The 15,007-nt window shown below is 45.1% G+C and overlaps 2 protein-coding genes across 8 annotated transcripts; both read left to right on the top strand.

Moving 5' to 3' along the window:
• Nucleotides 1-2,393: 2,393 nt before the first annotated feature.
• On the top strand, nucleotides 2,394-6,108 carry LOC129598815 (uncharacterized). 4 transcript variants are annotated; one of them, XM_055496880.1, is made up of 7 exons: nucleotides 2,394-2,421; nucleotides 3,625-3,669; nucleotides 3,739-4,366; nucleotides 4,774-5,233; nucleotides 5,614-5,633; nucleotides 5,694-5,761; nucleotides 5,822-6,108. In XM_055496880.1, exons 1-7 carry the CDS (start codon nucleotides 2,409-2,411, stop codon nucleotides 5,962-5,964), a joined length of 1,377 nt encoding a protein of 458 aa, XP_055352855.1. In that variant the 5' UTR covers nucleotides 2,394-2,408; the 3' UTR covers nucleotides 5,965-6,108. The 4 variants fall into 4 exon arrangements, 3 of the variants coding, with proteins under 3 accessions (XP_055352855.1, XP_055352854.1, XP_055352856.1); XM_055496879.1 differs by lacking the exon at nucleotides 2,394-2,421 and adding an exon at nucleotides 3,197-3,532; XM_055496881.1 differs by lacking the exon at nucleotides 2,394-2,421 and adding an exon at nucleotides 3,198-3,522.
• On the top strand, nucleotides 6,080-13,140 carry LOC129598814 (uncharacterized). 4 transcript variants are annotated; one of them, XM_055496874.1, is made up of 13 exons: nucleotides 6,080-6,934; nucleotides 7,719-7,986; nucleotides 8,071-8,442; nucleotides 8,760-9,208; nucleotides 9,408-9,536; nucleotides 9,603-9,677; nucleotides 9,936-10,046; nucleotides 10,110-10,285; nucleotides 10,638-10,697; nucleotides 10,774-11,076; nucleotides 11,201-11,294; nucleotides 11,370-12,436; nucleotides 13,005-13,140. In XM_055496874.1, exons 1-12 carry the CDS (start codon nucleotides 6,206-6,208, stop codon nucleotides 11,838-11,840), a joined length of 3,237 nt encoding a protein of 1,078 aa, XP_055352849.1. In that variant the 5' UTR covers nucleotides 6,080-6,205; the 3' UTR covers nucleotides 11,841-12,436; nucleotides 13,005-13,140. The 4 variants fall into 4 exon arrangements, with proteins under 4 accessions (XP_055352849.1, XP_055352851.1, XP_055352852.1 ...); XM_055496876.1 differs by having other exon boundaries at nucleotides 11,370-12,389; nucleotides 13,005-13,137; XM_055496877.1 differs by having other exon boundaries at nucleotides 11,370-12,440; nucleotides 13,005-13,136.
• Nucleotides 13,141-15,007: the final 1,867 nt, after the last annotated feature.

Here is a 15,007-nt window from a genome sequence, read left to right as displayed (position 1 = left end):
AATCGCCCAAACCGTACCAGCACACATCTGTACAACTACGGATTAGATATCGGATGTACATATACCCGAAATGCAGAGGCTGCATGCCACTCCGTTAAGTCCGTTTACTGCAAGATGGTCGAAAATGTGTACTTTTACATCGTTCACTGCCAGTGCCTGCTCATCCGTGGCAGATTACAGAGTACAACCGCACTGCAGAATATACAGGGCAGGATGCCTCGAGCAAAGGTCATTTTATCGGGCTTACATCATCAGCAGAGTAAACTCAGAGTGTCCCTGTCTAGCAGAGAATCTTTTACCCTACCATTCTCCGATGCGAGTTACACATTCATTTTCCACAGTGTGAGAAACGTAACGCCTGGACAAGAAGGAACAGTATCGGCATGTCGCGACGGAAGTCCGTCAGGACAGCCGCAAAAGTCCGCAACGTCTAGGACAAGCACCCGTTGTGGGTGCGGCTCCGATACTAGCGGCACATGCGAATGCTCAGAAAGAAAATCGTAAATCGATTTGGTGAAGAATTAGTGGTGCTCCAAGAGGATATCAGCAATCTAACAGATATCAACAAAATGAGCGGCCCGGGTTTGAAATTCAGATTACCTAACGAAGGAGTCTATCTTCTGCGCAACATATTTCACCAGCAAGGCGGGCTAGAACTTCCTGCAGAATTGGCTTATGCCTGCATAACGACCAGTGCTTTGCAAGGCCACGCCTCCACATGCGGAGGAAGGTAGGAAGCTTTGTGCAGCCCATGTTTAACGGTGTAGACCACTGCTTTTGCCAGCTGTGTGGCTGACAGCCCTGATCTTATCCGGATCTTTTGATTCATGGGACAAATGCCCACAGACTGGCTGAAGCTGCAGTTACATTACCTGCTTGTTTTTTTTATTTTCCTCAACCGGACACTTTACCATCGAGTACGTCCCATTGGTCCCGGTCTACGGACAATCACCTGGAGGAAATAACTACCCAATACACTGTGTACACTCGTTTGCCTTTGCCTGTAATCTCATGGACCTGTTGTTGGGCTAGGGGATTCAAAACGCTAACTGGATACCCCCACGAGGACGAAATGCGCCACTGATTTTTAGTCATATTTAATACTGGCCCATTGCCACCTCCTTCTAGATCACAGGGCCGTAATCCCCGAACAAAATTCGCGATGAATGGTCACAACTGCAGAATAACAGCAGCAGATATGGTGGAAATATGAACCCCGGCTGTTGGATTTTCCTAGTACGTTGAGATCGGTTGCGATGTGAATACTGCTCACATTCTAAATGATACGATACCTGTCGGTTCTACCGGTAGTTCTTAACTTCATCCCATGAAGTAATAAATTTGACGTATGTGGTAGTGTGTTCGAGAACGATTGTTCCGCGATAGATTCTCGCGCGTAGCCAAAACCCACAGTACGGGAGTATTCTCGCACGTTACCTGACGTATTATTTTGCCAACCGGCAAGAGGCACCGAAGGCAATTTAAATTTACGATTTAGTTAACGGAACATTGTCGTATCAATTACTAAGTCCTTTGTATGAATTATTATTAAAGGAGCTTTGCCGAGTCTTTCTTCGGTAACCTATGGGCAGACATTGAATGATACGAGTAATTCTTACGGTTACCTCTATTCGAATGGCTTCCTTTGCGTATGGCAAAACTCCGATTGATCACAATAAGTATAACACTTTAGCTTCTCGGGCAAAAAAGTAAACCAATAATGATACGTCCTATATAGGTTAACCCGAATGCAAGCAGTGACCTGCCGATCGCGACGATGTTAAATTAAGATCCACGAAAATTTTCCAAATACAGTTTTACTTTATTTTGGCTTCGTGTTTGCTGTAGTACCGATATTAAACTGCAGCGCATAAAATGATCATTTAGTTGAGTGACTCAAGTTACTTGAGTCACGAGCCAAGACAAAACTAACGTATGCGTTCATTGCGTTGCTAGTCAACCAGTTTCCCGGGCTCGCGAACGTTCAAATCAAGCTAGATTCGCTCACCGGTACGGTACATCGCAGTCGTACAGTACTAAAACAGGTACTTGGTCACCGCCGCCGCAGCATGAAAAATGAGCCACGTCACCCGGCTGACCACTCCATGAGAAAAAGGAATCACATTATCACACTATAATGTTTGACGTCTTAGTTTTGTGTTCATAGCACCTCATATTAATACCGTAGTTACCTGGATCTAGATCTACTGTACTCTGTACATTGTTGTTGTATTGATCTGATGACTAGCAATTAAAGCCCCAAATTTCTCAGGAACTACCAGCAAGGTCGCTTATGTATACCACCATTTAGATAAGCGGTGGCCGTTTAGGTGAACCACTTAAAACATAAAATTCCGATTATACCGATTTCTTTCGATTTATTTCTTCATGCGATTGAACAGGAGTAAATGGAATTTCGTGGTAAAAAAATCAGTGACGAAAGCGTTATAGCCGCGCCACATAGCCACTGCAAAACACCCAGATAATTGCAGTCACTACCATACTCGTACAGCACTTTTGCGGCTGCGCAGTCGCAGTGTAGATACTTAACAAAGTGCGGACTTAATTCTTCGGATGGATTAGTGCGGACTTATTTATTATTACTCTTATTGGTGCGGAATTATTTATTCATTTTATTCGGTAAATGAATCCCCGAATTGAGAACGCGCAAAAAACCTCAACAAATAAAACTAGATTTGAAAAAGTTCGGTTGTTGAGCACTGGTCAAATTCAAAAATCACAGGTTAGTGAGTAATAATGACTTAAATGTTAAATCACCGGTTGATTGATTATTCAGGGCAAAAAAAAAGAAAACTTATTGCCTATGATTAGCGGGAACTGTCTGGTTTGGACTTCGGTTCCATTTTCCTTTTTTGTCTCTCTTCGATAATAATTCCCCGATCTCCGTGGGCAGTAACAATCCCAGACAGGTGTTAAGAAAGCGGCCCGGATCGATGCCGGCAGTTATTTTGGACCGTTCAGATTTTCTTTGGCGCTTGCTTCCGCAGACGCCACAGCGTCCAATTTGTTCTAACCTTTAAAGTTACGAAAAATATAAGGTTCTTATTAATGCGCTACTTTAGATGTCATAATTAGTATGATATGTTGTAAAATGCAATGTTAATAAAAAATAATTTTTAAGTAAATAAGTATATTATAATTAGCACAAGCACTCTGTAGTACGAGTATTTCAACCGTAACACGTATATTGTACGTGTAGTACAGTTTTGCATGGGGTGCATTAATAAAATGTGCCAACTCTGCATAATCGTATAAAAAACAAAAAACAAATACGAGTATTACAGTAGTTGGATAATCTTGATTTCATCTCTAATTCACATCGGCCTCTGTAAATTTCTCCAGAGGGAAGCGTGAAGTTTTGTGGTACTTCGATTTAAATTTTCGCGGCACCAGGTATTAGATTTTTATTCCATGACTGTCTTACTCCTTCTGCCAACGGGAGGGATTAAATTGATCGGGTTGTGGGCCTTACTGATGCATGGTGGCAATATGGGTGTTTTGGCAAGTGTCGGTACTGTCAGTAACAATTCTCTCTGTACCAATATCCGACCAACAATTCTCATGGGCCACACCATTATCCCAACGTACTGCGTTCTTTCCCAGGTTCAGCCTGCTTCCTCCAGGATCCCCGTCTGCGCACCATAACAGGTACAAAATCCCACCTTCCCATTTGAAAGTTCCTCACCTCAAAAGGTCACGGCGGTATTGGTGTTTTAGGCAGCGGACACTGCTACAACAACGACAAGGTCTCCATCCAGCTATGCCGCAGCATGGGCTTCCACCCCTCCGAGGAAGCGACAATGTGTCGCGTCTGCGAGCCCGAGCGGGAATTCTGCTGCTCCTACCCGGGGCTCTTCCTTCCCGAAGGCCCGCCCCTGACCTGTTCAGCTACCACGACGCAGGCCACGTCCAGTCCAACGACGTCTCATTACACTTACGCTATGGGTCTGATTCCTGCCGAGACACCAGCGCCGTTCTTGGAGCCTTTCGCAACACTACCCAATAACTTCTTCACAACCGAAAACCATACCAGTCATCCTGCGCAGGACGCCCAATCGACAACGTCGCACAGTGGATTATCCGTGGGGAATATCTCCGAACTCATTTTCACGTATTCTACAGCGGGAGCTACTGATGCTTCACAGAAACCGGAGACGGGAAACGGTGGGACAGAGGGTGATGGCCCACTCGCATACTGCAATCGCCCACAGAGTACGCAGTTATCAGATGGGCCCGGTTGTTACATCGCGTCGCTGTACGAATCGCAGACGAATAGCGTGCCGTTTGGATTGAGAACCTTTGGTGTGGGTGTTTTGGTCGATCCGCAATGGGTGCTAACTACAGCGTAAGTGCGACCTTTTAGAATTTAGAGTAATCGTCTATCGATGAAATCCTTGGAAAATCATTTAGTGCTTGCAAAATCACAATTATTTAATATAAAAATTATTGATTTATTTTTCTTCAGTGACCTGGTGACCTTTATGGTTTCTTTGCATCGAGCGCGAGCAAATCAGTTAATTAATGGAAACTAACAATGAATCTTAATGAAAATTATTCATTTATTTTATAAACTTTTCTGATAACCAATATAAACAAATTACAATCTACATGTAACGAAGAACGATTAATATACGTGTGCTATAATAGAAAACTAAAAGTTATTGATAATAAAGTATGACTTGTCGTGTAATATCAGTCTTTTCTGTATTTAACAAATTTTTGCTGGCAGTGAATGTTATATGTTTATCACAGTATTCGTTTTCCAACGTCCATCGAAAGCGGCCGTTTCTGGGCCAAAATCGGTCAACTGCCGCAAAGCATTCCCTACAAAGTCACCACGGTTATCCCGCAGACCAGTGTCCGCTATCCGGAGAATGGCTTATCGCTATTAAAACTGGAACATCCCGTCGACATGACCCGTTACTGTACCGCCTGCCTGACGGATCCCGACAGCGACCAGGAGGTCACGGCAGATGGTTACGGCGGGGATTGTGTCGCGGTTGGTTTCAACGCCACCAATGCGTTTGGGCGGGACCTCAACGACGGGAGTGTACAGCGGGTGGAGTACAATATTCTGGGCAAAGCGGCCTGCGAAGAGGCCCGCAAAAAGATGGAGCATCGACATCCGCCGCAGCAGGTGTGGCTGCGCCAGCAAGGGAACCCGGCGGCCGGGTGGTTTTGCGGCGGGAAACCGGGACAGAAAAGCTGCATGGTGCGCCTCAAATTACTATATTATGCTTTTCTAGAAATTAAAATTATTTATTAACTTATTTATTAATGATTGATTGATTTATTTTTTAATAGCTTATTTATTTTATAACCTCATAATTAAAATTTTAAATTAAATAAGAAATTTTTAAAAATTTCATGAAAATCCCAAAAAATAAAAGAAATATTAGATTAAAAAGATTTAAGAAATTCAATAAAACAATATTTTTGTTACCGGAAAGAGATTTCTTTTTTCTTAGCTGAAGTGGATGGTTTATATTTTTCTTCTGTTTTAAATAGTTTCTAGTTAACAACACGTTCACATTGATTTTGTAGAGCCGATTAAGTTGATGCCATTACCGATATCTGTTCACTATTTTGCAGAAGGATTACGGAGCCCCGTTGTAAGTACTCCAACGGCTTTTTCCCCAATGCGAATATACTTAGATTTTTCTTTCTTCCAGAATTTGCATGGATAGACCGAAAGGTTTCCAGCGCGTGGCCGGAATGATGGTGTCAACCGGATGCATCGGTGCGCTAAAATATACAGTCATACAACTCCTAAGAAACGTTTGACCTTTTGGCTTTGCAGACGACGAAATGCGCGGCGTGGGAACGTTCATCGAAGTTGGATCGGTTCGGGACTGGATTCAGTACGAGATTGGCCGACCGATGAATCCTCGAGCTCCTTCGCCGAATCAACCAGGAATACTGCTAAAAAAGAAAAATGCATGACGCAGTTGTACCAACATCATTCGATCTGAGCTGTTTTAATTACTGTACTGTTATGAGTACTCTCTGATTGCTAAGCAACATGGTGCAATACGGCTGATTACCGTTTTTGCTGCTCTGTATCAATAAAAAATTAAAAACTGCAAATCGAACAGTACTTTGCAAAGAACTATTGAGGAAGCGTCATCGGTTTTTTCAAAATGATCTAGCGATCTAGTAATTCCTGCGCTTCGGAATAACGAAAATGTCGTACAGCGTTCCCAGCACGCCCGCACCGAACAGCTCCTCCGCAACCCGCATCCCAGTTCCCTTCGAACGTGCCCAACCCGGCGATGCCGCCCGCTCGCCCCGCAGCCCCAACGGGCCCCTCGGCCACGACCCGCCAGACCCCAACGCTCCCTTTCCCGAACACGCCAGCGTCCTGCAGCTTCTGGTCCTAGCGTTGAAGACCCCCGACTATGGGGTCGTCAACTTCCGGAGCCTGTACTGCCTCCTCGAGTACCTGATCAACCGCCTGGATATCGGGCAGGACCGGGTGGACCTTACCGAACGCCCCTCCCGCGAACTCATCCGCGAAGCCGTGCGCTGGATGCCGGAGTTCCCGGGGTCCGAACGGACGGGTAAGGATGTGGTGGATTTCCGCAGTGATCAGCGCATTGCGACGCTGGAGCACCGGGTCTCGACGCTGCGTCTGCAGATGGAAGCGTTCCATGAGCTGCCGACGACGGACCGGTTGAGTGAACGGATGGCGGAGAAGACGGGGGAAGCGGGGCGAACCAGTAGTCCGTTAATCGAAGCCTGGCAGGTGGCGCAGTTATCCAAGCGAATGGATGCGGCGGAGCAGTCGCTGGAGAAGGCGTTCAGTGTGATGGATGAGTTGTTGGATGGGGTGAATAAAGTAAAGAAGCTGAAGCATTCGCTGATGCGGTATATTCAGCGCTGGATGTTCAATCCTGATGCAGCGTTTCAGCAGGTAATATAAAAGTTTGAACGGTCTGATAAATCTTTTTAGCAGAGCAATGATTTTTATTTTCTAAAGGTCACTTCTTCGAAACAGTTAAACTAAAGTTTGTAGAGCCAGTTTAACCATTCTTTACCAATTGTTTTTAGTACTTTTTACCCATTTGCTCAATAAAAGTCACCAGCAGCTGAAATTTTAGGGGCTCACCAGCTACATAAATCGATTCTTAAAGGTCAAAACGCGAAAGTTAAACAAAGCGTTTTCAAAATCCGACTGAATTTTGTTCGAGAATATATTTTCACCATTTTATGGGTAAGAACAGCAAACAATGCGCTTTTAATGACTTCCCAAATTCTAAAGTCTTGGAATCATTTTCGGAAAGGTCACTATTTGAAATTTTGAACGATATGTACGAGGTCACTATTTGAAATTTCACGAGGTCACTATTTGAAATTCTGAACGATATGTACGTAAATCAAATAAAATTTTTTTAGTAATTGTTTCTTCCACCATCTTGGGAAGGACTGCTAATAAATCATTTTTTTAAATCTTCAGAACGCCTGAATCGATTTTCGTCGAAGTCGAAGTTTCATATTTTTATAAGGAGTTATGTTCATCGCTTTCTTGGTGACACGGTGCAAATGCACTTGCCTCAGTTTTTCCGATTAAATTTTTTTTAAAATCGGTTTTGGTAAGACTAAGGGCCACCTATTTGATGTTTCGGATAAAACGTTTACGTGTGCTCGCTTGTTGATTTTTGAATTCAAAATCCCTCTTTGGTTTACGAAACCTTTAGGCGCTCAACGGTGAAGCTTTCGGTGATGACGATGAAGAGGAAGATCTGGCCGTACCGAACAAATTCCCATTTGTGACGTGGCCCGCATTGCGAGAGGTCCTGATCAATCGCCAAGCTGAGAACGACGCCGAGGCATCACCGCTTTCCGCTGTTCTCGAAGCCTTCGCGCCGTTGGTAACGATACCCGAAAACGGCGATGAACCGCGAACGGCAGACGCGGAGAGACGATCCACTTCATCTGGAAGAGCCAGTTCGGTTCCTGCCCGAGGTGCTTAACACTAGGTATTTGTGGTCAAACCTTTTTAATAAATCCCATAATATCTTTTTCACTGCGTCACTTTCTTAATTTCAGAACGCAGCCGCAGCGTGTCGTTTCCGAAAGACGCAAGGGACCTGGCAACTACCGCGGAGACCGAAACGGAGAAACGCCGGTCTACCAAAGCGCTGGACGCAGCTCGCGATACAACCAGAGAAAGCGTGTCTCCTTTACATTCTCCGGATCATTCGTCACCCGGTTCCTCGCCCCGTTCGACTTCGCGCGCGCTCAGCCTGCGCGAGTCGCTGGATGTCCCATCGTTCATCGCGCCGCCCGACGGCGAAGTCCTGCATTCGTTAACCAAGATCGGGAATCTCCTGAAATGGAGTAAACGTGTCGAAGCACGGCTGAACCGGTTAGAAGCGTATCTCGGCAATGTAGCAAACAAGGATGAATTTCGAAGAATCGGTAAGACAAACACAGAACTTACGAAACAAAATTAGGAATAACACAATGCAAAACAATTTATTATAAATTTTTTAATTTCAACAAACTTAGGAAAATCATTAAACGGTTTTTTTTAAATAATAGAATAATATTTTATTTATAAAATTTCTAAAATAGATGGGAATTATTTGGTGTAGACTTCTGAAGCGATTAAATTCAAAAATTTTGAAATGAAGGGAACAGAAAAATATACTTAAGCAAATGCAACGCTACATCCATTTGCATTTAATCGCTTGTTTACGTTGAACTGTCAAAAGATAGGAGAAATTTCGTTACAGCGGATGATTTGGATGAAGTCCGTAAATCCATCGCCCCGCTGAGCGAATGGGTCAGCGAATGGGGGCCCAGCCATATCGGCGCCGAACTGATCCCAGCGCAAATCGCAAATACCGGCTTACAAACCACTGCAGGCAGTGCGCTCCCCGACCAAACGGTAAAGGTCACGGAGGGCGGTGGTTCGCGACCGGTGTCACCGCTCTTTGACACGGATGACCAACGCCCCAGTGCGGAGACCCAGGCGTTGCACGCCCAGATGCGAGAGCTCAACGCCGCCAACGAAGCACAGAAGCGATTGCTGGCCGAACTGCAGAGTCGCGCTAGTATCATGGCAGCGGAGCTAGCAGCCGTTAGTAAGGCGGTGAAAGAGCAAGCGGCGAAATTGCCGGCCGCGCCGTCACGGATTGCCATCCAGCCGAAACTCAGCTTGCCCAAGACGGAAAAATCGCCGGTAATTTTGCTTACTTCACAAGAACAACGTAAAATATTTTCGAGTACTTTGTTAACATGTTATTAGTATTCTTAAGTATATGCTATTCATTATTTTTACAAGTTTTTACGAAAATTTTTATTTTGTATTGTTAATTGTCTGAAATTTTCAGTGAACTTTTCGTGAGTAAATGCATCGATTAAGCGGATTTTGTTTACAGTGTACACAAGGACCCAGTCAAAGCCAGTTCGACATTTTCTGTCGTGCCTGCGCGGAAAACTTCCAGATGGTGGAGCTGCGGTTGGCGGAACTGGAGAATACGGTGGACCACCACGCAGATCGCTTGCAAGTAAGACACGTGATGAATGAGGCTTTCGTTATATGTACAAAGTACTTAACATTAGTTGGCCGACAGAACCTCAACGAATTAATCAGCCGATTGGACCGCATTAAAGCGGATATTGACCAAGTGGCTGGTATGATTTCTCCGGTTAGTGGATTTACTGTTTCGCTACGCACCTTACCTGCAATATTTATGCATGGATGTTTATGATGAATAGAAATCTGAAATAATATAAACAAAATTACTATTTATTTGTATCAGTGATTTAGTTTTTACAGATTAACGAGTTCTCAACTTCTTATTTGTGCTTCTTATTCTTCTTATTTGTATTAAACAAAAATATTATTCCATTATTATGACGTTTCTAGTTAATGTATTTGATCATACTTCTACTGTTTGGTTTAGAAAGCTGACGCGGCAGAAGTGCGGAATAAAGTTGACCGGCACCAGTTCATGGAAGTGGCCAATATCTTGCAGCAGAAGCTACTGGATATGAAGGACGACTTGAAGCTACAGGTGCGTACGACCTTTGGCTAGCGTTTTCAGGGCTCTAGCTACGATTCTTGTGCTGGTGTACAGGCGGAAGCCATGGACAGTTCCCTCGGCCAGTTAGACTACCGCATCAACAACGAGATGAATAACGAGTCGCACGAGCAGCTGCTGGAGCAGACCAACCGGAACATCCAGCTAGTGCATAACCGCGTCATCCAACTGGAAGGACTGTTACATGTGGATTCGGCTGCCGGAGCTAAACGGTACGGATGTTGTAATGCCAACTAATTGTACCTATAACGAAGGATATTTTATTCGGCATTATACGAAAGCCGTTGCAAGTAACAAAAACGTAAAGAATTTGGCCAAATCCTTTTCAAAATCGCGAGTAATATGAACAAAATATAAAGCAAGAATAAATAATATGTAAGGAAAGGGATGAAACAGTAAAAGGATGAAGCATAAAGTTTTCAATTGAAATTAAAATATGCCGTCAGTTGTTGCTTTTAATAGCTGTGCCAAAACCCTACAAGCTAATTAAAGAGCAGTGCAGTAGAGATAAATATTGGGAAAAGTAGCTATGGATTTTACAGTATGCTGCTATTTCATTTGCAGACCGTTTGGCGCCTACAAATGTGTATCATGCGACAAACCAGTAGATCCGCATCCTAGCAGGTACGCAAAATGCAAATGTTACGAGTAGTTTGTGCCTAAATTCGATTATCCTGAAATATTTTAACGCTGCTTTTAGTCGGACGTCCGGCTGGCCGCACGCCTACATCACCGACTCCATCCGGCCGCATCTGGAGATGATGAAGTACCGCGCCATCCAGTCCGGCGACGCCAGTGACGCACAGAAACTGCGGGAAGCCAAATTCCGCAACCTGGCTGTGGCCAAACAGCTGCAGCGGCATATGCGTGAACAGGAGTGCCTGGAGTTCAAACAGGCGGCCAACCATTACGGTGATACGAAGTTCCCTCACTGTGATCACCAGGTGGCACGGCCGGTCGGCGGTAGAGTGATCGGGCAGCTGCGCTCCAAGAGCGACCAAATGTACGAAATAACTTGTTTCTATGTCATTTAAATTCACATAAAAGTGTTCAATATTTCTTTCGGAATGAATTCCACTTTTATTTCAACCTGAAAATGATGTCTTCATTGGATTTTGTTTGGTTAGATCGGACCGCAATCCACGCAAATATATCGAAGACCGACTGGACAGTTTCATCAAGAAGAACAACCTGGCGATACAGTATCCGAAAAGCGCCAGAGTAAGTCCGCGAAAACTGCATGTTTTTTCATTACGAACGTTAAGCCGGTTTCTTTAACAACGTATGATTCTGCAGTTTCGTCGTTCGTATCCGGCGACGGATATCCCCGGCTATCCCGATATGAACATCCGCTCCGTTGCTCAGACCAACCAGCCAGCGCTTCCGCCGGTTAATAACGAACCCGTGACCTTACAACCCGGCATGCTTCCACCGAAATCTTCGATTCCAAGCGCTCCGGAAAAGAACCAGCTGTTCAATGAAATCAAGGAAGCGGTGCGGGTCTCACCGATTCCCGAGGACGCCCGGATCCCGGAGGTTACGAATGCTGCGGCGATGCGAAAAACACTAACGGCGGAACAAAATCTTCAAGCGGTCGATGTGGAGATGGTCCGGATAAAGATCGAACCGCAATCGGTGGCGACGGCAGTCGTTCATCCAGCCGAAACGGAAAATAGTGTAGTTGTAACGCCAGTGCAAAATCAAGATGTGGCAAATGCTGCCGGAACTGTTGAACCAGAGGTTATGTTGAATCCAGAAAATTCTTAATGCTGTCCTAATTTATTACTTTGTTATTGTGTTGCTTGGTTTTTACGTCATTTTAACCTGTATGTGTTATCAAATTTGGTGGAAATAAAATAACACAGTAAATATTTGCACGTATTCCATGAGTAATAAAACTGGTGATCGTCCTCGCACACCTGACAGCGCCTCGATTAAATCGCGTTCCCGTAATTCGCACCATGAACCGAGTTCGCTCACCCTGTCGTACACAGACCTGCCCGGGATGCGGGATTCGTTCGAGACGGATGAAGACAAATTTCGGACGGTGTTCGATGTGGGCGGTAATCAAAGCGCCAATCCCGGAGAAGAACAGCTGCAAGCGCTACGAGCACGCGCCATGGCGAAACTGGACGCCGCACCACCCAGCGAACGCTCGCGTGGCTCCATAATGAAACCGAATAGTACTAAGGTCAACGGTATAGAAGACGTAATTGTAGCGAAAAACGGGGACGCGTATTTGGCTGCCCCGGGAGATTTCGGTGGCGGACGAAATGGGTATGGCGAACGCCAGAGATCGATGGAAACGAATAACAGGTTCACACACCGTAATACTCTGCATTTTCCATCAGCTGGAGCAGGACGTAAGTAAGCAGGACACACTACTGCAAATACGCACGCTGCTCCAAATCAAGAACTTATTTCTTGGCTTACTGAAAATAAAGTACGGTAAGTACACATGTATGTACGTGAAAATGATTGTTGCCAAGTCACATGATGCTTCAGACGAAGCATTTTGTAGACAGTACTACGAGTACAAGTGCTGCGAGCAACTCAAAATTTATCTAAGCTGTCAAACAGTGCAATTAATTACTTACTTAATAATATTAAGTTAATATTATAATTTTTTAAAAATTCTTGACTGACTACTCATCCAGTTTTTTCGAGTTTCTTAAGTTATTCTTGACTCTTGAATTGCGGTGCGGTCATTGTGTAAAACTTTGCGGATTAACGTTATTGTTATCGTCTACAACTACAGTACATGTTATACAAGCGCAGTTGCGCGTGCCTCTTTGCGGATTACTGCCACAATAATTTAACCGCAATCATGAAGATTATTGTGAAATCATTTTTCGTATTCGTGCTAATTTATTCTATTTTTTAAGGTTGAAACTTGCAGTGCAATTATTCGAGTAATTTTTGATTCTTCAGATCCGATCCGTATTACTCCAAAGTCGTCACCGAACAATCGATCACAACCGAGAAGAGTCCGGATGGCGTTACCCGCACCAAGCGTTCCGTCACCTGCCGAACATGCGACATACCCAGTGCTGACCTTTCCGGGCAAATCCATAAATTCAACTGCGAAGACCGTCCGACCAGCAAACGCTGCGGTTGTTCTCAGCGTGTCCAGTTTTCCGACAACTCCCGGCCGGTGACACCGATCAACGATGAACTCGGAACGAGAAGAACGCTCTTCAGGGTGTGATGTCCCTAAACCTGTTAAACCTGTGTGTGTCGATGAACCCGTGCAGACGCCGTGTTACAAGGAACCGGTGGATGTGTGCAACGAAAAAGTGCAGACGGAGCGCACTTGTCCGTTTAAGCGAGCTGATAGTTGCCAAAACGCTGAGACAGACCGTGGTTGCTCAATACAACAGACCGAAAGATGTGAAGCTGTTCAGACGGAACGTGGTTGTCCAGTGCAACAGACCGATCGATGCCAAAACGTGCTGACGGAAAACAGCTGCCCAGTAAAACAGACCGATGCCTGTCAGACAGACACACGCTGTCCAGGAATCAGTGCTATCGAGAAGATCGCATGTATTGCGAAAGAGCACGAACAGTTCGACGAATGCATGCAAACCGGACAACCTGTGGAGACCTTGAAGACAGTTCAAGTAAAAATGGAAAAACTGGAAGCAGCGCAGAAAAATACCGAGGAAAAAGTTATATTCCCGTCGAACCAGAAGCCAGCGGAACCGAGCGAGTCTAAAGAACCAACGAATAAGGACGAAACCAAGTCCAAGAAAAAGAAGAAATCAAAAAGCAAGAGCAAAAAGAAATCCCTGTCGAAAAGTAAGAAGAAAAAGAAGAGCAAAGGGAAAAGCAAAGAGAAAGATCAGAAATCCGGAACCGATGTGGAAACTTCACCATCTGTCGCCACCGACAAATCGGAAAAGCCGAAATCCAAGAAAAAAGAAGAAAGGCGATCATGAAACGGGTGCCGAAGAGGATAATGAGGAAGTTCCTCGGCGGACCTTCTTTGGGATTCCGTTCGGAAAATCCCGGAAGAAACGGCATAAATCCATCTCGACCGAAGACCCAACGGATGCGACTGACGCGAAAGGACTAAAGACCGAGAACCTCGACGGATGCGCGGTGACCGCATCAGCGTGCATTGATGACGCGGAGCAATGCTCCCCGAATATTATCGTTGATGATCTGGAATGCGCCCGTAAAGCAAGAAACCGTGAACTTAAGGAGGCGATACCCGTGTTTCCTAACAGTTACCCGTCAAACGCGGCGGGTTGGATGTCCGAGGAGGAGTGTGCGTCCGAAGAAAAAGCAGTGGACACAGAGAAATGCGAAAAACCGAACGTTCCCGATGCAATGCTGCTGCTAACGGACGAATTTACCAATGACCAACTATGCCGTTGCGAAGCCAGAACCGAGAAACGAAAAAAGCGATGTTCCGAGTCCGATAAGGAGATTAAACGATCGTAGTTATTCGTCGCTGGGCTTCGCCGCGGATTGCCAACACGTTTTGGAACCATCTTACAAGTCCGTTGGCTGCGGTGACATAAACGTGAAAAAGAAGGAGGAGCTTAATTGTTCTCGAGTGGAAACTAAGGAAATTCCCTGTAAAACCAATAGACGAAAAGCTTCACTAAAGGTCACCGCACCTTACGTCGATCCTGTTCAGAACTACGATGAGAATCACGTCTACAGTAAATCAGAGTTGGCAGCGTTGATTCTCAACGTGTTGCGGCGGATGGAACTGACGGAGCAGCAAACAGCAACGATTCAAAGCGAAAGCAAGCATTTAACCGAAGCCGGACAGTGTCTGTACCAAACCAAGAAAGAACTGGAGAAACGTGTAAAGAACTTGAATCAACGCTTGGAGAACCTGATGTGCAAGAAGAAGACGCTACAGAGCGAGTGCAGTCCGGCCGCCATGGAGAAGATCAGTCAGAAAGCCACGTGTATTAATC

The sequence above is a fragment of the Paramacrobiotus metropolitanus genome, unplaced genomic scaffold (assembly GCF_019649055.1).
Source record: "Paramacrobiotus metropolitanus isolate TYO unplaced genomic scaffold, Prichtersi_v1.0 Parri_scaffold0000130, whole genome shotgun sequence".
Lineage (NCBI taxonomy): Eukaryota > Metazoa > Tardigrada > Eutardigrada > Parachela > Macrobiotidae > Paramacrobiotus > Paramacrobiotus metropolitanus.
The sequence above is the reverse complement of the archived record's forward strand: the minus strand, read 5'-3'. Positions and strand labels throughout refer to the sequence as shown.